We start from the raw sequence: 25,005 nt of genomic DNA on the forward strand, positions 1-25,005 counted from the left end.
AAACTTAATCCTAGGCGTCCATCTTATAGATCTAAGCGCTATGATTAGTGTTATGGTGCCCACTCTAAACATGGTATCACCCTAATGCTCCCATGTGAAAAAAAACTAGTTATATTTGAGATCGCTGAAAAAGAATACGAATCATATCTCATGATTCTTACGTCAGTATAATGTTTAAAAGCTTTAGCATGAACGATTCCAAGAACCCTTTTGGCAGTGAATTGTGCTAACTTACAATGATTTCACCGAAGTTAGTTGGCGGTCAGCGAAGTTTGTACTAAGATTATTGTAGATGTCCACTGAGCATAACCATTATGTTTTTTACTCCCTCTATCCACCATTACTTGTTACTAGTTTCCTTTTCGATCCGTCCGTCAATACTTGTCACACTTACTTTTTACAATTTTGGTAATGGATCTCATATTCCACTAACTCATTCCTCTCACATTTTACTACTATAAAACTAATATATAAAAGTAGGACACACATTCTACACATTTTGTGCAAGTCTTGACACGTATAGTTCTCCATATTCATATGTGCACACAATGTCACCCATGTATGTCCCTTGAACGACCATCGATGTGTACCATGTCCAAATACATCACGCCTATATTCACACTTTGCACAAGTCAAACAAAAGTTCGTGAAAGAGGCTTATAATGTCGAAACTCTACAAGATCGGGTAGACTTAACTATGCGTTGACTCTACAAGATCCCCACTGCAGTTTGACTATGCCCATAAATAGGGTAGTCATTCCATGCATTTCAACACCATATTCTCTGAATAGCATACACCCTCTATATCTCCGCATACTTAACTGTCGAACCTCTGCCTTTCACATTCATTAATTCATCAGAACTCGTTCTATTTGCAACGCTTTTCAAAGTCGTTTCATCTTTGAAGACTACACGCCTGATCCAAGAGCACTACTAAATCATATCTTGTCTTACGGAAATATGACTTATCGATTTAACTTATTATTATTGTTCTTTATTTTATTTAGTTGTAATTTAATTTTGTAACACCCCGAGTTTTCGTGCACGGATTTTTGGAGTATAAAAAAAAATTTTGGACGAAGAGAATTAAAGTGCAAGGAATTTAAATTTTTTTTAAGAACTATAATTGTTGGAAAGAGGAAATGCCAATTAATCAAATAGAATGCTCTACACCTTATTATACACAAGAAATGAATAGCTATATCTTAGCTATTCTAAAGGACAAAGTCTACAAGTTTGACTCTAGCTATAAATGGTAATGGAATCAAGGAAAGCTTGAGCATGAGTCATCTTCTCTTTCCCTCCTCGATTTTAGCACCCACAATACTCCAAATGTGCAGCCTTTCATCTACAAAAATAACACAAAAATGAGGTTAGGAGATGAGCTCATACATTAAAGAGAAAGGAGGCACAAGCCCAATTTAGAAATAGATGAAATAGACTACACAAGTAGCCAAGAGGCTGCAATAGAGGGCCTGAGGTCAGCCTCCAATCAACCCCAAGACTTACACCATTTTGGAGTAAACAACAACATCCCAAGGCTCAAAAAGAGAGCAAGCTGGCAGCCAAAAATAGGAGACTTTGTCCCCAAGATTTCAGTCACAAACAGCCAAAAAAGGCCAGCCCAGACATTCACCAAAGTAGCATGAAGAACACAATCACAAAAGCTTGAAAGGAAGCTAAGAGAAAGCCCAAAATAGGAGGCTTCCTTCCCCAAAATCTGGCACAAAATGCCAAAATTTAGAGCTATATAAGCAGCCCCCCACCACCTCCATTTCCCTTCACTATTTCATCACCCCAAGCTCCACCACACAAGCAAGAACTTAGAAAGGAAACGAGCGAGGCAGTGGCAGCGAAGGAAGCGCCACAGACCGAGAAGGTTTCACCAAGCGAGGTTATCTCCGCGAGTTAAGGGTGGAGTCAGGAGAATTCAAGTTAAGGAGTTTAAGCAAACGAGGTGGGCTTTCTGGTTACTATACAAATTTTACGAAAAGTATATTTGTGGACTTTCTGTTAAAATCACAGTTTTAAGAAGAGTATTTCCGTATGCTTCTATTTAAGATGTGATGTTAAGTGCGAGCTTGCTATTTAATGTGAAGTATTATGAGAATAAATGCTACGTGCGCTTGGTGTTATTATATGATGTTATGTGTTGCTTTATGAGTACTTCTGAAGTAAAGCCTTCGTTGAAAGATTAGAGTTCGGCTTTGACCGATAGAAATGAGTATATGTTTCAAGAATAGTTTTGAGGAAAGAGAAGTTTTGAAGTCATGCCAAGCCATGTTTTGTTTTGAACTTCGCCTATCTGATTGCCTAGCAAGGGCGATGTCCCTACTAGACCAGGAGTTTCGTGAATTTATTTCTCCAGGAGTTTCGTGAATTTATTTCACCAGGAGTTTCGTGAATTTATTTCACCAGGAGTTTCGTGAATTTATTTCACCAGGAGTTTCGTGAATTCATTTCACCAGGAGTTTCGTGAATTCATTTCACCAGGAGTTTCGTGAATTCATTTCACCAGGAGTTTCGTGAATTCATTTCACCAGGAGTTTCGTGAATTTATTTCACTAGGAGTTCTGTGAATTCATTTCACCAGGAGTTTTGTGAATTCATTTCACCAGGAGTTTCGTGGATTCATTTCACCAGGAGTTTTGTGAATTCATTTCACCAGGAGTTTCGTGAATTCATTTCACCAGGAGTTTCGTGAATTCATTTCACCAGGAGTTTCGTGAATTCATTTCACCAGGAGTTTCGTGAATTTATTTCACTAGGAGTTCTGTGAATTCGTTTCACTAGGTGTTTTGTGAATTCATTTCACCAGGAGATAGTTCAGATACGGCATATGTTCCAGGAAAATAAGATCGGCGCATCGCTTTTAATAAAAGAAGAAGGAAAATGTTTAGTGTTCTCGGACTTCTCCTAAAACCCCGAGTTCACTCAAAGAGTGGCTTGACATAATCAGATTTTATGAAAATATATTTCGGCACGTGTCCACTGAGTACACCAAGTACTCAGCCCTGCATATGTTTTAAAAATGTGCAGGTTGAGCAGTGATGACGGCGGGCGGTGTTGAGCATAGACGATGAAGATCCTTCGATAAGAATAGTACTCGGATGCGACGTGTCTCCATACACGACGTCATCTACTCTTGACTCTTCCGCTGCAATGTAAAAAATAGAGTTTGCACTCTGTATCATGCACTCTGATATATACTATTTGAGTTATTTCGGTTCAAGTTTCAGTTGTGACACAGTATTCCCCTTTCTTCCCCGCTTCTTTCATCCTCCCCTAGTCGCGATCAACCGGGCTTTCTATCCTTAGAAAGTGCGGTCGTGACAGAGTGGTATCAGAGCAATTTTCTTTCTGCTCTGGACCCAAGAGTCTTCTTTTAGTCTTAGTCTAGAATCGTACCTCTAGACTAACAGGTTAAACGTCGAAGGCTCAACACCCCGACTCGTCACGCTCAACCAGGAAAGGAGGTAACTTTTTTTTTCAAAAAAGAGGGGATATTGGAAATGTTTTATGTAGTAGAGAAAGTATATTCCCTTTGTGGGACAGTTTTCAGCTTTAAAGGAAGGTGTTAAGTTTTCCCTTTAAGGGACAGTTGCAGTTTAAAATGAGAAAAAAAAAATACTTTGTTGTGTTTTTCAAAAAGTGGGTTCTGAAGTGAGAAAATAGTTTTGTTTTTCAAAGTGAAAGTCAGAAAGTCTTTCCACAGTGATGTTTACTGTCAGTCAGAAAATTTTTTTTTTTTTTGAAAGGGAATATGATATCTTTTATGAGTTGAGTTTTCAAACAGCGAGGCCTGTAGAGTAGAGAACTTAGACGTTTCTCTCAGAACATAGAGTGCTTTAGGATGCATGCCTTCTAGAACATGGTTCGACCTCGAACTTAATGGAATAATTTCCAAGGTCACTATTGCTTTCCCGAGCGATAAAAAGAATGAGAATATCAAAAGGAGTGGAGTATGAGAAAGAACTCAAAAGGAAAGGATAAGAAAACCAGATTGGAGTCATGAAGAGAAGCCTGAATTGATTTTAGCCGAGGGGCGCAATAGTTGAGGAATTGGTCAATTCCTTCAGTAAAGATGTGCTAAGAAAACACCACGATTAAGAAAAGGAAACATGAGAATTGGGCGAACGAGAATTTGAGAAGGGTTTGAAGGAAGTAACCAAATTTCGGGACGAAATTTTTGTTAAGGTGGGTAGAATGTAACACCCCGAGTTTTGGTGCACGGATTTTTGGAGTATAAAAAAAAATTTTGGACGAAGAGAATTAAAGTGCAAGGAATTTAAATTTTTTTTAAGAACTATAATTGTTGGAAAGAGGAAATGCCAATTAATCAAATAGAATGCTCTACACCTTATTATACACAAGAAATGAATAGCTATATCTTAGCTATTCTAAAGGACAAAGTCTACAAGTTTGACTCTAGCTATAAATGGTAATGGAATCAAGGAAAGCTTGAGCATGAGTCATCTTCTCTTTCCCTCCTCGATTTTAGCACCCACAATACTCCAAATGTGCAGCCTTTCATCTACAAAAATAACACAAAAATGAGGTTAGGAGATGAGCTCATACATTAAAGAGAAAGGAGGCACAAGCCCAATTTAGAAATAGATGAAATAGACTACACAAGTAGCCAAGAGGCTGCAATAGAGGGCCTGAGGTCAGCCTCCAATCAACCCCAAGACTTACACCATTTTGGAGTAAACAACAACATCCCAAGGCTCAAAAAGAGAGCAAGCTGGCAGCCAAAAATAGGAGACTTTGTCCCCAAGATTTCAGTCACAAACAGCCAAGAAAGGCCAGCCCAGACATTCACCAAAGTAGCATGAAGAACACAATCACAAAAGCTTGAAAGGAAGCTAAGAGAAAGCCCAAAATAGGAGGCTTCCTTCCCCAAAATCTGGCACAAAATGCCAAAATTTAGAGCTATATAAGCAGCCCCCCACCACCTCCATTTCCCTTCACTATTTCATCACCCCAAGCTCCACCACACAAGCAAGAACTTAGAAAGGAAACGAGCGAGGCAGTGGCAGCGAAGGAAGCGCCACAGACCGAGAAGGTTTCACCAAGCGAGGTTATCTCCGCGAGTTAAGGGTGGAGTCAGGAGAATTCAAGTTAAGGAGTTTAAGCAAACGAGGTGGGCTTTCTGGTTACTATACAAATTTTACGAAAAGTATATTTGTGGACTTTCTGTTAAAATCACAGTTTTAAGAAGAGTATTTCCGTATGCTTCTATTTAAGATGTGATGTTAAGTGCGAGCTTGCTATTTAATGTGAAGTATTATGAGAATAAATGCTACGTGCGCTTGGTGTTATTATATGATGTTATGTGTTGCTTTATGAGTACTTCTGAAGTAAAGCCTTCGTTGAAAGATTAGAGTTCGGCTTTGACCGATAGAAATGAGTATATGTTTCAAGAATAGTTTTGAGGAAAGAGAAGTTTTGAAGTCATGCCAAGCCATGTTTTGTTTTGAACTTCGCCTATCTGATTGCCTAGCAAGGGCGATGTCCCTACTAGACCAGGAGTTTCGTGAATTTATTTCTCCAGGAGTTTCGTGAATTTATTTCACCAGGAGTTTCGTGAATTTATTTCACCAGGAGTTTCGTGAATTCATTTCACCAGGAGTTTTGTGAATTCATTTCACCAGGAGTTTCGTGAATTCATTTCACCAGGAGTTTTGTGAATTCATTTCACTAGGAGTTTTGTGAATTCATTTCACCAGGAGTTTCGTGAATTCATTTCACCAGGAGTTTCGTGAATTCATTTCACCAGGAGTTTCGTGAATTTATTTCACTAGGAGTTCTGTGAATTCATTTCACCAGGAGTTTTGTGAATTCATTTCACCAGGAGTTTCGTGAATTCATTTCACCAGGAGTTTTGTGAATTCATTTCACCAGGAGTTTTGTGAATTCATTTCACCAGGAGTTTCGTGAATTCATTTCACCAGGAGTTTCGTGAATTCATTTCACCAGGAGTTTCGTGAATTTATTTCACTAGGAGTTCTGTGAATTCGTTTCACTAGGAGTTTTGTGAATTCATTTCACCAGGAGATAGTTCAGATACGGCATATGTTCCAGGAAAATAAGATCGGCGCATCGCTTTTAATAAAAGAAGAAGGAAAATGTTTAGTGTTCTCGGACTTCTCCTAAAACCCCGAGTTCACTCAAAGAGTGGCTTGACATAATCAGATTTTATGAAAATATATTTCGGCACGTGTCCACTAAGTACACCAAGTACTCAGCCCTGCATATGTTTTAAAAATGTGCAGGTTGAGCAGTGATGACGGCGGGCGGTGTTGAGCATAGACGATGAAGATCCTTCGATAAGAATAGTACTCGGATGCGAAGTGTCTCCATACACGACGTCATCTACTCTTGACTCTTCCGCTGCAATGTAAAAAAATCGAGTTTGCACTCTGTATCATGCACTCTGATATATACTATTTGAGTTATTTCGGTTCAAGTTTCAGTTGTGACACAGTATTCCCCTTTCTTCCCCGCTTCTTTCATCCTCCCCTAGTCGCGATCAACCGGGCTTTCTATCCTTAGAAAGTGCGGTCGTGACAAATTTGGTAGTTCCATTTCATTGTATTTCTTCTTTTTTGGTTTATTTAGATTGTAGTGCATGTGCATCCGTCAATTTATATCTATAATCAGTTTGATAAACTAGACATGGAACTATAACATAAATATAACTAAACTGGTAAATATCCTGTGAGTAACACTCAAATTTTAGTCCCTCGTATTTCCTTCTTTCAAGGGAGACAATAATTTTACTATGTGGATTACAATGTTTAACAATTCTTTATTATTATAATTTTATTTTATATTATACTTGTAAAGGGATATGATCAAATCCAAACTCTAAATATTGTACAAACTTCAAACTATGATATGGACCGTTAGAAAATGTCAACAGATGGCAAAATAACAGCAACCCAAAAAGTCAACACGCTGTTAACGGTTGATGTTGTGTTGATATTTTTTGTTGCTATTATTTTGTCATCTGTTGACATTTTCTAACGGCACAGATCATAGTTTGGAGTTTGTACAATATACTCCCTCCGTCCATTAAAAATAGGGCTATTCCATTTTTATCCCTCGTTTTGAAAAAATGATAATAAATAGTAAAGTGGATAGAAAGAAAAGTAAGAGAGAGAATAATATAGAGAAGTTCTCTATCTTACTCTATATTATTCTCTCTCTTACTTTTATTTCCGTCCACTTTAACTATTTAATATCATTTTTTCAAAACGAGAAATAAAAATGGAATATCCCTATTTTTCATGGACGGAGGGAGTATGAGTTTGCATTTTATCAGTACCCTACTTGTAAATTACTTGGAAAGTTTGTATTTATGTGAGACTATATGTTAGTACTATATATATCAAATTTCTGGGAAGCTTCTTGTTAGATCAATAAACTTTTCAAAAACTATCATAAAATTGGCCAGCTGTGATGAGTCATATTTTCATGCATCACAACGAATAAAATTAAATCATGGTACATAATTTGTTCCCTCATTTTTGGAGAAATTATGGGTTTTTATTTGGCTCCATTGTTTGTTGATGGTAATGTTTCATAAAATCTTTTATGAGTACTCGAAAACGACTTGATATATATTTGCCAGTGATATTTCATTTTTACGCAAAACTGATTGTTTTAATTATTTAATACGTGAAAATTCAAATAAATATTTTTGTTTATTGTTAATATTGGTCCTGCCTTATGCTTAAGGTAATTAATTAATATAATTCCTAAACCATTAATTGGTATACTAATGTATTAAGTAGATTTAACAATGTAATTACTGTAGTAATATTTTTGTGATGCATGGACTATTCTTTTGTTTTGGGTGGAATTTACCCTCTACATTAATTTCAATATAACCGGCTCTAAAAATTGAATATTCAATCAATTTGCTTTGGGCTTGTTCAAACAAACCAACTATTCTGAGACTGAGAGTGATTGTAAACATTGCTAATTGTTGATAGTACATTATAATATGTCGTTAAGAATTATATAAGTATATGGTAGTCGGCCAAAAATGACTTGTTAAGCACTTAGATTTGTTAGGATTTGTTCACATGATAAATTTGCAAGTTATGAAAAAAAAATTAAATAAATTATGAATTAGCCTTTGCTTTACGTCCTACAGATAACTTCCAAAATTTTGCTGTGTGAATTCACTTTTTGTGGTCTCCTCGGTCCTCATGCTGACACTATAGTCAGGTTTTAAGCAGAAGAGTTATTTACAGAAAAGTAAAATATATCTAATGTTTTGATCCATATATATATTGACCGCCACTACATCCTAAACTCAGAGAGTATATTTTCCTTTTTTTATTAATCTTGTTTTTTTTCTCTTTGTGAATTGATTGTTTTTTATACTTCACCTATTAATTTATAATAGGATTAAGGAAAAGTGATCGCATATTTTATCTTTTTTTTAATTTGTTAAAAAATGAAATAATTCATCTTAGTTGGGACATAAAAAAGGATATGTCTCAACTTAGTTAGGGGCAGAAGGAGTACTTACTCAACTACCCTACTTAAAATCTCATGATCATTTAAAAATTTGAACAACTTGAATGAAACGGAGGAAGTATGTACTAACGGCAATAAAAGTAGGTGAGGCTATTTAAGGGGCTATACTATAGAATTTACTTCCCCCGTTCGCGATTTAAAGTCGCATTTATTTTTTTTCTATTTTAAGCAAGTGGACCTATCATTCGACTAAATTATTGTCACGTTTTGACCGGGCATGAGTTTTACGAAATGTAATAGAAGTGGGGTGAAAAAATTAGTGAAATGTGGGTCCTACTTTTAAATATTAGTTTTATAATAAAATGTGAGTGAGAATAAGTTAGTGGAATGTGAGGTCCACTGCCAATATGGTAAAAAGTGAAATGTGACAAATTTTGTAGGACAGACGGAAATGAAAAAATGTGACAAATTTTTAGGGACATATGAAATATAAAACTAAAACTAATATACTCCATATATTTCCTCATAGTTGAGGCAAGACTTTTCAGCACGAAGTTTAAGGAAATGAAGTTTAATATGTTAAGTAGATAGATAAAAGGAGAAAAAAAATAGAGAGAATAAAGTAAGATAAATAGAGTATAAAAGTGAGATTCATGTATTACTCTATTTTTTTTTAATTTTTTTCACAAAGTCAACAATTTTTTAGAACAGAAAGTTAAATTAAAATAATACTATACGTGGCTTAGAGAAACCCCCTCCAATCAATTTTATCTCATTGATGAGATTCGACACTTTTGTTCGCTTAATCATCTCTTGGCAGGAAATAAATCGTTTGCATGTGGGCATGTAATTTCTTTCGTAAACGCATAGTGTGTGATAATTTTATAAACATTTTTATAGTGTTTTTGTGTAATTTTTTTTGGTCAAATCGTCATTGACTCGTTGACGCAGCAGCTTCTATACATGTAAGAATTAAGATTGTTGTTTTTGCTTTCTTCCATGTTCCTTTTTTAGTTTTTATCTTTCATCAGAATCGGCTTATTATCCTTTTAAAACAGCCCTAAACAAATTAAAATGAGTAGAATATGGAGTATTATTTTTATCTCGTATTAATTAATTAACACCAATTTCCTTTTTATCCGTTTAAAATTAATTAATACTACTATTTTTTTACTCTATCTGTCCTAGCTAAGATGATCATTTTCTTTTACGTACTTGTTTTGGAAAAATAATAATAAATAATTAAAATAGAGAGAAATTAGAGTAAGAGAGAATAATGTAGAAGAGACACTCATGAACTCATTCGATTCACATTTTATAAAATTATATATAAGTAGAATCTACATTTCACTAATTTTTTCACTCATTTATTTTCTACTATATTTCTTTAAATCTGTACGAACTCAAACGACACCAATTAATAAGACCTTTCGTACGATGTCAAAGGAACAACTGAACAAACATTATTCTAAAGAGGGAACAATTTTTTTGGTTCACGAACTTTACCAAAGTATCATTTAAGGTCCGCCAACTATGAGTTAATATCATTTGAAGTACTTTTTACTATTTCCAAGTTTTTTTGGACGAAAATACCCTCAATACCTTAAAGGGTGTATATTTTTAATAAATTTATCATATACTCATATTTTTTATAAATATCTTTACAATATATTTTTGACAAATTTTCTAAATATAATTTAACCTTCAATATTATCATTTAATTTTGTGACATGCAAGAAAAGATCTTTATTTAATTTTTTATTATTAAAGAAAAGTTCTTTATTCAATTTTTAAAAAAATTAATATAAAAAATTAAAGAAGCAATTTTACTTGCATATCACAAAATTAAGTGATAATATTTAAGGTCAAATTATATTTAAAAATTTTGTTAAAAATATATTGTAAAGATATTTATAAAAAAAATATGAGTATATGATAAATTTATTAAAAATATATACACTTTAAGTTATTGAGGGTATTTTCGTCTAAAAAACTTAGAAATAGTAAAAAGTACTTCCAATGATATTAATCTATAGTTGGTGGATCTCAAATGATATTTTCAAAGTTCACGGACCTAAAATAATACTCCCTCCGTCCCGGGCTACTCGCTCATTTCCTTTTCGGCTCGGAGATTAAGAAATGAGTGTATACGAAAGTCAAAAATGACGGCTGTAGGTGAAATTTTTTACTAAAAATGGAAAGAGTGCAAGTAACTTAGGACGCCCAAAAAGGAAATTAGTGCGAGTAGTGCGGGACGGAAGGAGTACTTTGACAAAGTTCGTGGACCAAAAAGATATTCCCTCTATTCTAAAATAAGTATGAATATAAATTTATTAATAGACTGAAATAATTAATGCCTAATAAATAATGCAATTTAGGAAAACACGCAATGCGACAAAAGTAAACCCACCTACCTACCTCAATTTAACTCTAAACCAGTCTCGTCCTTTCCAATAAATATTCTTAAATTTCATTTCTCTCTCTCCCTCCCTCCAATTTTCCTTCTCTTTCTCTCTCCACGAAATTTCGAGGAAGCTCACTCCATGACTTCCCCCAGGTCCCAACCATTTAACTCCCGCTCCTTCCACTCCCCTTCCTCTCAACCCCCAATCTCCTTCCTCTCCCTCCGCTTTCGCTTTCGCCGTGAATCATGAAACTCACCAAGCTCTTCCGATCGAAGAAATCGCGATCTGTTTCCAGATCTGAGGCCGATCCGTCCTCCTTCAGCTCCCACACCACGTCCTCCTCCGCCTCCTCCGACGACGGCGCCGCCAAGCGACCCACCGGCTCCTCCACGCCGACGAGCGTCCTCCCCTCCGCGGATCAGTGGACGGAGATCTCCGTCTCTTTCGAGCTGAAGCAGGCGTTCGAGATGATCGACCGCGACGGCGACGGAAAGATCACCAAGGTGGAGCTCGAGTCGCTCCTGAGCCGGCTCGGCGCGGAGCCGCCGAGCAAGGAGGAGCTGAGCCAGATCGACTGCGACGGCGACGGCTGCATCACGCTGGAGGAGTTCCACGCGATCGGATCGGCGTTCGCGCCGTCGGCCGACGCCTCGGAGCTGAGGCACACGTTCGACTTCTTCGACTCCGATCGCGACGGGAGGATCACGGCGGAGGAGCTCTTCAGCGTGTTCGAGACGATCGGAGACGCGCGGTGCACGTTAGAGGACTGCCGGCGCATGATAAGAGGGGTGGATAGGAACGGGGACGGGTTCGTCTGCTTCGAGGACTTTAGTCGTATGATGGAGCTTCAACGATGAATGAATCATTTCACTGTTTTCGTTTTATTTCTTTAAGAAATAAAATAAATAGAAAAGGAAATGAAATGAAAATTCATCATTTGCCTTGCCCTGCTCTTACATTTTCATGTTTGTTTATTCCGTTTTCTTTTTCTTCTCTTGAATCAGTCAACGGCTAGGATTGGAATTGCCGTTTAAATCAAAAGTAATCAACGTATTTATATTTATCGCCGGGATAATGGGAAACAAACGAATTAAAAATGATTAAATAATGGCACCAGTAATTGGGCCCTAAAATGGGGCAATTGTCAAACGGTGAGTGGCAATTATTGGGAACAGATCCTCCTGCAATTAAATTATAATTTTCCATTGACTTCATATGAATTTAATTGATTACACTATAATTTTTACTAAATTTTTTAATTATCTCATAATAATTTAAATTAAATTTAATATGCATAATATCATAACAGCTACTAAAGTTATGACATTAATATGATTATAGATATTCAAACATTATTAAAACATCTCACAATGAAGTAAACATCTACTCCCTCTGTCCCATAATAAAAGTCACTTCACGAGTTTTAAGAAATGTGAAAAATAGTGGGTTGAAAAAGTTAATGGTACATGAGACTCACTTTTTTATATTGATTTTATAATAAAATGTGGGTGAAGTGAGTTAGTGGAATGTAAACCTATTTACCATTTCTGATAAAAATAATTAAAGAGTGTTTTTAATATGGACAGTGAGCGTCTCTTTATGAATATGTGTAAGAGTGGGAGAGTAGAGAGTGTCGAACGCTGTACATTGGTGCTGGGGTTGTGTAGAGTTTGGGTTTGCAAGAGAGTTGGTGGATAAGATCAGATGGTAGAATCTGAAATTGATTATTTATATGGAACGAACCAAAATGTGTATTTGTATGGGATATATACATAAAAATATGCATATCATAACTCACCTTGTATATTAACTGCAATTATATTATACGATAAAGCAATGCATTACCGTGATAATTAAGTACTAAGCAGAAACTGCAGTAGAGAATGTTGTTCAAGAATGTTTTATTGATCAGTAAGAACTGATATAAAATAACTTGCTTGACCACGTGAAAAAGAATATTCCCATTTCAAGAGATGCACCAAAATGCATGTTACTTATACAAAAAACATTATTCAATGACATTTCTAGATCTTGAGTTTTTTTATCAATCACCTATTTTTTGTGTGTTGAAATCTATAGCACTAAAAACTAATAATACAAATAGTTGATTTGGAAACAATAAGAAAAATTGCATATATTTGTGATATTAACAAAAATTACATGTATATTAAACTATCTTAATGGTGAATAGGAATTTAGTGGAACATCATGGAACAAAAGTAATTGAGTTTGTAATGACAATTCCTTGCAAAATTACATGTACGATGTAACTAATAAGTTGGATGTTGCAACAGAGTCATCCCAACTATAAAAACATACATCGATCGAGAATTTTGGACAGAAACCTATCAAAGATAAAGTACATTTCTTTTAGTCTTTGCTTGAAAATATAGCGAGATTATATTGAAGCCAATATCTTTAGCTAACAAAAAGTTTTAGATATCACAACATTGTCACTTGACTTGTTTATATTAAAATGAAAATTTGAAGAATAGTCATATTTTAAGTAGAGTATATGACATAAAGGTATTCAAAAATTTATATGCCATGTTATACATATCTGTTAAATTTATGGCAATGACGCGTTTGGTGGATTGTGGGCTGGAAAAGTGAAAAAATGGGATAAAAATTGAAATGGCGGTTTGTCGTGATGCATAAGGATTTAAGTCATCCTTTATTTTTATTCTCCTTCTATCTATCCATTTATTTATTTTGTGATATATGCAAACCAACAATTCATAAATCACTCATGTGCTCCACTCCTATCCCACTAACACATATATATGCTCTAATATTCAATATTGACTTTTATATCGATTCCATTTGGAAATCGAGTCTTTAATTTTTGTTTATTCTATAAATTGAGGGAGGAAATTTTGGATTTCATAACTTCCATTTAAGGGCTAGTTTGTAAGAAATAGCGCGATATTTAAAATAAATTATTTTTTTTACATAAATTGTGAAATATTGAAACCAAAACATTATGTATTTTTTATTCAATCACAGCATATTCAATTCAACGATAAAACCACACCATTGCATTAATAAAACAATATTGATTTAGTGGTACATATATGACGATTATTATACAAGACTTGGAACGAAAAAGTATGTGAAAAGCACATATAAATAAGCATTTTGTATCAAACCCCTTTTATTACATTATAAATCATGAATTATAATTAGATAATGGAAGTCATGTAAAAAATTGTTCCTCTTCAGTTGATGATCCAATGAGTTTTTTTTGGATACATTTTCTATGATTATTTCTCAAGAAGACCTACACTTTTATTTAGATAATGGATACCTAACCATCCTTTTCCACGAAATTTCCATTGCGTTTATATTACGTTTGATTTACCATTTGCAAAAACAAAATTGGAAAAAAAAAATGTCTAAAACTGGACTTTTCTAGCTAAGTATTTGGATCTAGGGTGTGTTTTGTGGACCTTGGTGAACATGTAATTTCTGTGTAACTTCATGAATGTTTCCATACATCGTTTCTATTACTCAATAATCCTTTCAGTTTTGTCACAGAGCTATTTTATTTAGGAAAAAAATTGTCAATTAAGTCACAACTTTTGATTGACTTCTGGCCTATCCAATAACATATAAAAGTAGCTAATTAAATCACAACTTTTGCACATTTCTCAATTGTCCCATACAATTAAAATATTAAAGAAATTTGTTTTGATTTTTGTATTTTTCGTTATTATATCTTCACCAATTACATGATAATAATCTAAAATCAATCATCATAATATATGCAGAAGTTAACCAAAAATTATGATTTAAATGATGAACTTCTTTAAAATTTTAATTGTATGTGACGATTAAGAAATGTGCGATTAAATTAGCTACTTTTTTAAGTTATGGGATAAATTTTGAAGAGATCAACACGGCGAGTACGTCAATAACAATACTCCTATTTTTTTTTACTGTATTCAACTCTCGAAGTTATGTTTTCTGTATTAGCCATTGTTAATGGAAGGAGGCACTTCTATGATAAATTTATTTATAATCTAAAAAAGGCAAGACAAAAATGTGAACAAAATGATTAAATGTATTTTTTTCTAAAACTGGGAGAAGTTTGGATTGTTATTTCACCAAATTTATGGTGGAACGGGCCAAGCGCAAATAATTGAGCCCAAATAAGAACGGCCTAAAGAATATTTTTGGCAATCACAATTTTTATTGATTAAGTTGTTGCTTTTATTTTTCTATTGCTTAATACTTTATTTATTGTTAAATTATTTCTTATTGCGATTTCCATATTTATCTCATGAACTCTTACCCGATTATTAATCCATGTATTACTAGTATATTCCTCTACTCTAATTTAAATTCATTGTGAAATAAGTATATATGTAAGAATTAGAAAATTAGATTCATCAATTAACTAATTAGTTGCTTTAATAAAAAGTTATACTACTACTTACTTTAATTAATAATACTTATGAGAATAATGAAATTTGTCAAATAATAGAAGTCCATATGCCAGAAGTTAGAACGGTAAGTTTTATATTCTATTTTTTATTTTATCAATTTTGGAATTCATAATATAGTCCTATGTAATTTAAAATTTAAGATTAGTATTTTAGTATATGTTATAAAATTAAAATAGTATTTGCATACTTTATTTCTCTATTATTAAGTGTTAGGATTCGCACACACAAGGCTTTCACACACTCAATAAGATCACACACACACTCACTGTTGTATGAGATCACACAATGCAGAAAACACACACACTCACACTTTGAGTATTGAAGATGATAATCTTGGAGAGAAAACTGGAAAACTCTTTATTGATTAAACTCTACTCTAAACTACATACACGGTGAGCTATTTAAAGCTCTATAATCAAGTAGCAACTGCTACTAACTAACTACAAGAAGAATCAAGAAAGCAAGAAGAATAACCGCTACATCTCAGCTAACTAACTGCTGCTCCAACGGCTAGTTCGGCTAGGTTGCTTCTTCCTTCTCGGTTCAAGACCGAACTCCTTCCTCGGTTCAAGACCGAACTCCTTCCTCGGCTTACAACCGAACTCCTTCTCGGCTTACAACCGAACTCTTCCTTCTCGGCTCATTCCAGCTCAACGCCGAGCTTCCTTACCGAGCTTCCTTACCGAGCTTCCTTACCGCTGAGCTTACCGACTTCTGCCTTCTTCTTCTCGGCTAGTTCCAGGCTAGTTCCAGCTCGGTAAGCCGAGCTTACCGAACTCCTTTCTAGCCGAGCTTCTTCCAACTGAAATGAGCACTCCATTTTTACAATTCTCCACCTGAGGGCTCATCTCAGTTCTTGCACAAACATTGATCAATTTCTTGCAATGATCAAACTTGTCTCTACCTAGAGACTTTGTTAGCATGTCAGCCGGATTGTGCAAGGTGTTAATCTTAATCACCTTCACTCTCCCCTTTTCAATCTCATCTCTAATGAAATGCAACTTTATGTCTATGTGCTTGCTCCTTTCATGAAAACCCGGATGTTTAGCCAAGCACATAGCTGAGCTGCTGTCACAATGAATCACCATTGTCTTTTGGTCAAAACCAAAGTCAGAAATCACTCCCTGAATCCAAAAACTCTCCTGTACAGCTGCAGTGAGAGCTATATACTCTGATTCTGTTGTTGAGAGAGCAACAACACTTTGCAACCCTGACTTCCAGCTGATTACAGTTCCAAACATGGTGAAAAGATAACCTGTTTGGGACTTTCTGTTGTCCAGGTTTGCAGCATAGTCTGCATCACAATAGCCCTGCACAACCTCCTCAGATTCACCTTCCCAGCCATTGAACACAATCCCCCAGTCCTTAGTTGACTTCATGTACCTCAATATCCACTTAAGAGCATTCCAATGCTCCTTCCCCGGGTCTGCCATGTATCTGCTAGTCACTGAGATAGCATGAGCCAAATCTGGTCTTGTACAAATCATAGTGTACATGATACTCCCAACAACACTAGCATAAGGGATAGCCTTCATCTCATCAGCCTCTTGCTTAGTTTTAGGGGCTTGTTCCTTTGATAGCTTAAAACTCTGGGACAGAGGAGTTGATGCAGCTTTTGCATTTTCCATTTTGAATCTCTGCAAAACTTTCTCAATATAGTCAGTTTGCAGCATCCACAGCTTCTTGCAGCCTCTATCTCTCTGAATATGTATGCCTAGGATCTTCCTTGACTCTCCTAGATCCTTCATTTCAAAGCTTGACTTCAGATCTTGTTTAACTTTCTGAATTTCTGTCATAGAAGGCCCTGCAAGTAGCATATCATCCACATAGAGTAATAGGTAGGCAACGGGAGTCCTGCCTGCCTTCTTGATGTAGATGCAATCATCATATTCTGACTTGGAGAAGCCAATCTTCTTCATCTGTGCATCAAACTTCTTATTCCACTGTCTAGGACTTTGCTTAAGTCCATAAAGACTTTTCTGTAACAGGCACACCTTGCCTTCTTCTCCAATCTTCACATAGCCCTCTGGCTGTTCCATGAAGATAGTTTCCTCTAGATCTCCATTTAGGAAGGCTGTCTTCACATCAAGCTGTTGTAGCTCCCAGTCAAGCTGATTCACCACAGCCAATAGAATCCTAATCGAAGTGTGCTTCACAACAGGTGCAAACACTTCATTGAAATCGATTCCCTCCTGCTGTGTAAAGCCTCTAGCCACCAGCCTTGCCTTGAACCTGATTCTGTCTTTATCAGTGGTCTCTACCTTCTTTTTAAACAACCACTTGCAACTGATCAGCTTCCTCTCCTTTCCATCTGTATTCAGCTTGGATTTGTCCACCAAAATCCATGTTTTGTTCTTGAGTAAAGACTCTATTTCCTCATTCATGGCTTCAATCCATCTTTCTCTATCTTTGCTCTGCATAGCTTCTTTATATGTGAGTGGATCTGCACCATCAATACTTTCAGCTGCACACAGAGCATAATACACAACATCAGAGAACTTTGTTGGTGGCCTTGTTTCTCTTCTAACTCTGTCCCTTGCAAGCTGATAGTCTCTGATAGAGTCTGATATAGACTCACCAGCCTGGTTGCCCTGAGTTGGAGCCTCTTCTTTATCTGAATCAGACTCACTCCCTGAGTCAATAACTCCACCTGCTCCTAGGCCAACCCCCACAGGCTCCACCTTGAAGAAATCACCCTCATCTTCACTGGAGTCCAGCTTATCTTTCAGGTATGGCATCTGATCCTCCAAGAACACCACATCCCTACTCACCAAGACCTTCTGCTTACCGGGCTCAATACACCAGAGCCTATACCCCTTAACACCCCTCTGATACCCCAGCAAGATACATTTCAGAGCCCTAGCTTCAAGCTTACTTTGCCTAGCATGAGCATAGGCCACACACCCAAACACCTTGTATTTTGAGTAGTCACTATGAGCTCCATACCACATGTAATCAGGAGTTTCAGATTTCAGGGCAGTAGATGGGCATTTATTGATGAGATAGGCTGCTGTATACACAGCCTCACCCCAGAATCTGCTGCTCAAACCAGACCCAAGAAGTAGGCACCTCACCCTCTCTAGGATTGTCCTATTCATCCTTTCCACAACACCATTTTGCTGAGGATTACCAGGAACAGTCCGGTGCCTCTTCATACCCTTCTCTTTACAAAACAGATCAAACTCAGCAGACAAGAACTCTAGGCCATTGTCTGTCCTTAAGCATTTAACACTTCTACCCTTCTCTAGCTCAACCTCCTTACACCATATTTTGAACTTTGTGAGTGTTTCAGATTTTTCTTTAAGAATATATACCCACAACTTCCTTGTATAGTCATCAATGATAGCTAGATAATACTTTCCTCCACCAATTGAACACACCGGTGAAGGCCCCCAAAGATCACTATGTATGTAGTCTAAAGGGGCTGTAGAAGAGTGAATACCTGTAGGATAGGGTGCCTTCTTAGCCTTTCCAAGTATACATTGCTCACAGGGGTCCATCTTGTTGAAATCTCCAGAGATCAGACCCTTCTTGATGAGTTCTTTCAAGCTTCCTTCAGCTGGGTGGCCCAATCTCTTGTGCCATAGCATTATGGAATCATCTGACACTGCATTGCTTTCTCCATCAACAGCCTTAGCCTTCAGATAATAGAGAATATGCTCTCTGTCAGCCTCCATCATCACTGCATCTCCAGATTTCACAAACAATTTTCCTTGACTCATCAATATGGTGAACCCTTTCTGTTCCAGCATTCCCAATGAGATGAGGTTCCTCTTTACTTCTGGAATATACCTCACCCCAGTTAGGATCTTTATAGAGCCATCTTGTAGGCTTAGCTTTACCTTCCCTATTCCTTTGATCTGACAAATGTGATTATTACCAAGAACAACCGTACCCGATGCTTCTTGAAGATCATGAAACCAGCTTCTATTGGGGCACATATGGAAGCTGCACCCCGAGTCCATTATCCACCTATGACTGACCCCACTATCACTGATATTCATGAGTTGAGCCGGGGGATCAGCACTCTCCACACAATCAGATTGATTGTGTCCCTCAGAGGCCATCTTTCTCTTCCATGCATGACAATCTTTCTTCAAATGTCCAGGTTTCTTGCACCAATAGCAAGCTCTGGTTTCCTTCTGAGCATCAGAACTTGAGGGTTTAGGGCCCTCAAACTTCTTCTTGAAGTTCTGCTTCTAGAACTTCTTCACATTCAAGGCCTCTGCAGCTTGAACATTGGAGCTTGCAGAGCCTCTGTTGGCTGTCTTCTGGAGTTCTTTGGCCATCAAGGCTGAATAGACTTCTGCATAGGTGATAGGTTTATCTCTTCCATAGATAATTGCATCACTTAGCTGGTCATACGAGCTAGGCAAGGCATTCAATGTGAGAATGGCCTTATCCTCATCTGAGATCTTGACATCAACAGATCCCAGGTCATCAATGATCTTGTTGAACTCCTCTAGCTGCTCAATGATGGACCTATCTCCAGAAAAACTATAGGCATACAGCCTCTTCTTGAGGTACAGCCGGTTAGCCAAGGATTTGGCCAAGTAAACTTCATCTAACTTGTCCAAGATCTCCACCGCAGTCTTGGCTTCTTGAACTTCCCTCAAGACCTTATCTCCAAGGCACAGAATCACTGCAGAATGTGCCTTGAGCTGCATTTCCTCCATCTTTGCCTGAGCTTTTTCATCAAGCACTGGAGCCTTTCCTTTCTCCTCTGGTTTTGCAAGAACTGCCGCCAAGCCTTGTTGAATTAAAACCGCCTTCATCTTCATCTTCCACAGGCCATAATCATTCTTGCCTGTGAACTTTTCTGCATCAAGCCTTGCTGCCATCTCTGAAACCGTTTGATCCTCTGCAAATCAGCTTCAATATCCCTTTCCCACAGACGGCGCCACTTGTTAGGATTCGCACACACAAGGCTTTCACACACTCAATAAGATCACACACACACTCACTGTTGTATGAGATCACACAATGCAGAAAACACACACACTCACACTTTGAGTATTGAAGATGATAATCTTGGAGAGAAAACTGGAAAACTCTTTATTGATTAAACTCTACTCTAAACTACATACACGGTGAGCTATTTAAAGCTCTATAATCAAGTAGCAACTGCTACTAACTAACTACAAGAAGAATCAAGAAAGCAAGAAGAATAACCGCTACATCTCAGCTAACTAACTGCTGCTCCAACGGCTAGTTCGGCTAGGTTGCTTCTTCCTTCTCGGTTCAAGACCGAACTCCTTCCTCGGTTCAAGACCGAACTCCTTCCTCGGCTTACAACCGAACTCCTTCTCGGCTTACAACCGAACTCTTCCTTCTCGGCTCATTCCAGCTCAACGCCGAGCTTCCTTACCGAGCTTCCTTACCGAGCTTCCTTACCGCTGAGCTTACCGACTTCTGCCTTCTTCTTCTCGGCTAGTTCCAGGCTAGTTCCAGCTCGGTAAGCCGAGCTTACCGAACTCCTTTCTAGCCGAGCTTCTTCCAACTGAAATGAGCACTCCATTTTTACATTAAGTATTGCAAAATGGTCTATTAAAAGTTAAATATTGTAATTAGAATTATGAGATAATTAAGTTTAAGAAACAGATAGGACAATTGAAAATTAAAAACAAATGTACTGAATTGCCCTTCCAAGTCTGGGGTGTTTTCGACCTAAAAATGGCAAAAAACCTCATTCCTCTTACTAAGTTAAATGTTAGGATCCACAGTGGGGGCGCCCTAAAGCCTGCCCTATGCACCGTCACGTCAGCATTTTATCCTCCTGCTCTTGCACATGCACTGGGGCACCCTATAGGTTTTACTATTGTTTTGTTAATTAATTTAAATGTTTTCAAATATATAAATGCAAACTAATTAAAAAACCCAACGATTAAATAGAAACGACAAATAATACATTGATTAAAAAAACTTACAATGGTTATAAATAAAAAAAATTGACTATTCTACAAAAGCCCCAACTTCCGGCCCAACTCATCGATCAACCCTGGAGGTATTCGGCTCTGGTTGGATCCGTACACTTCATAAGGACGTTGTGCGTATCCAACAACGTCCGCGCCATCGAGGCCGTTGCCAAATCCGAGTAGGCAATTGTCGCCGGGGTCGGGGTCGGCGATGGGAGGGTGGCGGCCGAGGAGGATGTCGTCTTCGCCTTCCCCTTGTTCTTCGCAGCCTTGACGTCTATGGGACGCCGCCGGGAGGACATCGGTGTGCCGAAACTCTCTTCTTCTGTGCACGTCCGGTTGGGGTCCACCGGACGAGTTCCGCTTTCGCTGGTCGTGTAACCACCAGTGTCGGTGGTCTTCGTCCTCTTTGTAACATCGGTGTGCAGAATCTCGCCTTGGAATTTCTGCTTGTCCCTCAAGAGCACCCAGATGCTGAAATGCTTGAAGTCGCCGTACATGGACTGGTACGACAACAACGCTCTATCGCGCACGTCACTCAAGCTCTCGCCGCTTCCCTGATCCCTCGAGCACTTCTCATACTCCGCCGCGAACAGGTTGACTTGCTTCTTCACCTGATCCCAGTGCTTGAGGAGCTGCTCCCTTTGGCGCTTGTACGCGCTCGGCGGCTTCGCCTCATTGTAGCGCTCGGCGATGCGCTCCCAGTACGCGAGCTGCTTTTGGTTGTTCGCGAATATTGGGTCCTCCGATATATCCACCCAACACCTCGCCAAGACGAGGGTTTCATCCGGTTGGTAGTTCGTAAGATCGAGGGCGTATTCTTCATTCGTTGCCGGAGGTGGCAACTTGTACGCGCGGTGCTTGGTCCGCTTCTTTCTAGCGGGGGCGGCAGCGGCGGAGGAGGCGGGGGCCGAGGGCTCGTCGGCGGAGGGGGCGGCGGGGGGGGGCGAGTTGGAGACGGCTCCATGGCAGAGAAACCGTACGAATCCGTACTGAAGTCGGGGTCGTACTGCGTGTTGTCGTCGAACGAGCGATATTCGCCAGGTTGTGTACCCGGCCACCGTGCGCCATCTCCAAATATCGGACTACCAGGACTGAGTATCCACCGGAATCCATTTTATAGCATAATTTTAGAGTTGAAAAGTGAATCGAAAAGTTACAAATGAAATCTGAGGATGGGGTATTTATATAAACAAAATTTTCGAATTAAAAAAAAAAACTAAAACGTGTTGTATCGTCCGCGCCATCGTCCGCGTCACCCACAGTGGGTGGACGATGGCGCGGACGATGCCCTATCGTCCGTGGACTAAGCTTAGGGCGCGGACGACGCATCGTCCGTCATCCGCGCCCCCACAATGGCGGACGATAGTGCGTCCGATGCATCGGGCGCGCTATCGTCCGCCCCATTGTAGATGGGTGTATGGCGATACTCCCTCCGTCCCATAAAAGTATGGACTCTTTCCATTTTGGTCCATCCTATAAAAATATCTCTTTCTATTTTTGGTAACTGAGACCAATTATCACCTAACAACATTCCAATTACTTTTTTTCTATCTCTCTCTTACTTACCAATTGTACATTAATTTTCGTGTTATATCAAATGTCTTTATTTTTATGGTACGGATGAAGTATTTTCTTTTTGTTAGAGATTTGTGGTGTGAGAACCACAAAGCCTAAGAACTAAACATGTAATTCACTTTTTGAAAAAAGTTCTTTTGCACATTAATATATAGAAATATATTATTTTCTCACCACTTAACACATTAAACAACATCCAATAAAATTTTAAGCCGTCACCCAAATGGCCAAAGTGTCGATCTCTTATGGAACAGAGTGAGTACTACTTTAAAAAAGTAAAACAATGATGAGCAAAGTAGGGATTAAAAACCCTCAACATTTCGAATCTAATTTACTAAGATCAATGATGAGCAAAGTAGGGATTAAAAAAACACTCAATACCTTAATCACTACGTAAATTATCTTCCAAAAGTGAATCGATTTAGTGAATACGCGTTGATGGTTACCGACGGTGGGGAATATATACCGTCGCCTTAATAAAAAATCTTGTGTTTTCATGTGTGAACGGAACTACAACTTTCTTTTTATTCCATTCTTTAATATATAAGGAATCCAACAAAAAGATATTAGTACTACTAAGATAAAAATAGAAAATTAAAATCAAATTACATAACAAAATAAGAAAAATACTATAATCATATAAAAATATTCTGAATCTGTCACCTAACAATCATAATTTATCGCTAATAGGAGTACTATATTCTACAAAACCAGCCTATTTTCATTTATAGAGTTACATTTATTGTATGGCTGTTATAATTAATTATAAATGTTAGGTAAGCGGATTGATTAATGCTTAATTTTTGTATACATAAGTTGATATAGTGAGAAAAAAAATTCTATATTTTTCCAAAAGTAATAGACACTCATAGTCATACGTTAAACCTTTTTTAATTACAATATTAATCAATTGTTAAAAGATTTCACGATAACAAAAATGAAAAAATCAAACGCAAAACTTATATTTTTTTTAAAAAAGACAGTAATAGGAAACAATAAATAAATCAAAACCCAAAAGATAAAAGAAAATAGCAAAACGTATTTTTTCCTAAAGTAAGAAATGAGAGAGAAAATGATCAATTACTAGTAGTATTAAATAGAATTGGGTAGGGGAGTTGTATTTAGTGCAGGTTTAGCTCTTTTATATACCCCTCCGTCCCACTCAAGATGACCACATTCTCGAGTGGCACGCGATTTTAGGTAGTGTTGTTAGGTGGAATAAAGTAAAGAGAAAAAAGGTAGTTGAATATTTTAATGAAAAGAGAGGAGAGAAGAGGTTATTTCCAAAATTAGAAAGTGTTATCTTGATTGGGACAAACAAAAAAGGAAAGATGGTCATCTTGAATGGGGCAGAGGAAGTATATAATAGTATATATACTGAAATAGAAATATAGATACAAACATAATGTGAAAATACTTGGTGGAGTTCAAAGTGAGATAAGAAAGGAAAAATTTCGTAATAAAGTAAAGTAAATACAACTCAAGCAAGATTCGACAAGTATGATATTGACTCTCTTCTTTGCAAATTCTTTTCACTCACAACTGTTTGTCTATATATAAAGTGGTGAGTGAGGCCCTATATAATGTTTTTCATGAGTTGCCATTGAAAAAACCTTCAAAATTAATCATCCAAATCCAAGATGCAATATCAAGATAACCAACCTCCTCCAGGTCTCTCTCTCTCTCTCTCTTATTGATAAGTATTTCACATATAACAAACTAACTATCTGAATGCAGGCTATCCATCTGAGAAATCTCCTCCTCCCCCAGCAGGGAAGAAGAAGACGAAGCGTCCATCATCGCGGAGCAAGGGAGAAAGGGGCTTCATAGAGGGATGGTAAGAAAAACACACACAGCTCTACCAAGTTTAAACACACACTGATAAAGAGTACTAACTGTGTGTTTCTATGTGTCTGCAGCCTCTGGGGTTTATGCTGCTGCTGGCTTTGCGAAGTATGTTTCGACTAATGTCATGAGTAGCATAGCCATATGCTAAACTAGTAGTACTATAATCGTCTACTGAATCTAGTTGGTTTCGTAGCTTCCTATGTATGCACCAGTGCTTTATTGATACATGTATACAACGGTTTGTATTAATATTTTTTCCTCCGAAGCTAAACACAAGAAACAAACCACACTACGCGATAATAATAATATATGACAGGG

At 37.4% G+C, this 25,005-nt stretch overlaps 1 protein-coding gene and 2 long non-coding RNA genes across 3 annotated transcripts; all 3 read left to right on the forward strand.

Annotated features, from left to right (window-relative positions):
* Window positions 1-1,092: 1,092 nt before the first annotated feature.
* LOC121749539 lies at window positions 1,093-6,469 on the forward strand. The gene is made up of 2 exons (XR_006039638.1): window positions 1,093-1,957; window positions 6,276-6,469. It is a non-coding gene; the product is annotated as an uncharacterized LOC121749539 (long non-coding RNA).
* Window positions 6,470-10,987: 4,518 nt separating this feature from the next.
* On the forward strand, window positions 10,988-11,854 carry LOC121749646 (probable calcium-binding protein CML36). The gene has a single exon (XM_042144229.1). The coding sequence runs from the start codon at window positions 11,144-11,146 to the stop codon at window positions 11,753-11,755; it is 612 nt and encodes a 203-aa protein (XP_042000163.1). The 5' UTR covers window positions 10,988-11,143; the 3' UTR covers window positions 11,756-11,854.
* Window positions 11,855-24,338: 12,484 nt separating this feature from the next.
* LOC121749500 lies at window positions 24,339-24,936 on the forward strand. The gene is made up of 3 exons (XR_006039629.1): window positions 24,339-24,510; window positions 24,577-24,676; window positions 24,759-24,936. It is a non-coding gene; the product is annotated as an uncharacterized LOC121749500 (long non-coding RNA).
* Window positions 24,937-25,005: the final 69 nt, after the last annotated feature.

This window comes from Salvia splendens, chromosome 9 (assembly GCF_004379255.2).
Source record: "Salvia splendens isolate huo1 chromosome 9, SspV2, whole genome shotgun sequence".
Classification (NCBI taxonomy): domain Eukaryota; kingdom Viridiplantae; phylum Streptophyta; class Magnoliopsida; order Lamiales; family Lamiaceae; genus Salvia; species Salvia splendens.

Bases quoted from the DNA above. Each gene is read 5' to 3' on its own strand.
- LOC121749646 (XM_042144229.1), top strand. From the start codon at position 11,144: ATGAAACTCACCAAGCTCTTCCGATCGAAGAAATCGCGATCTGTTTCC.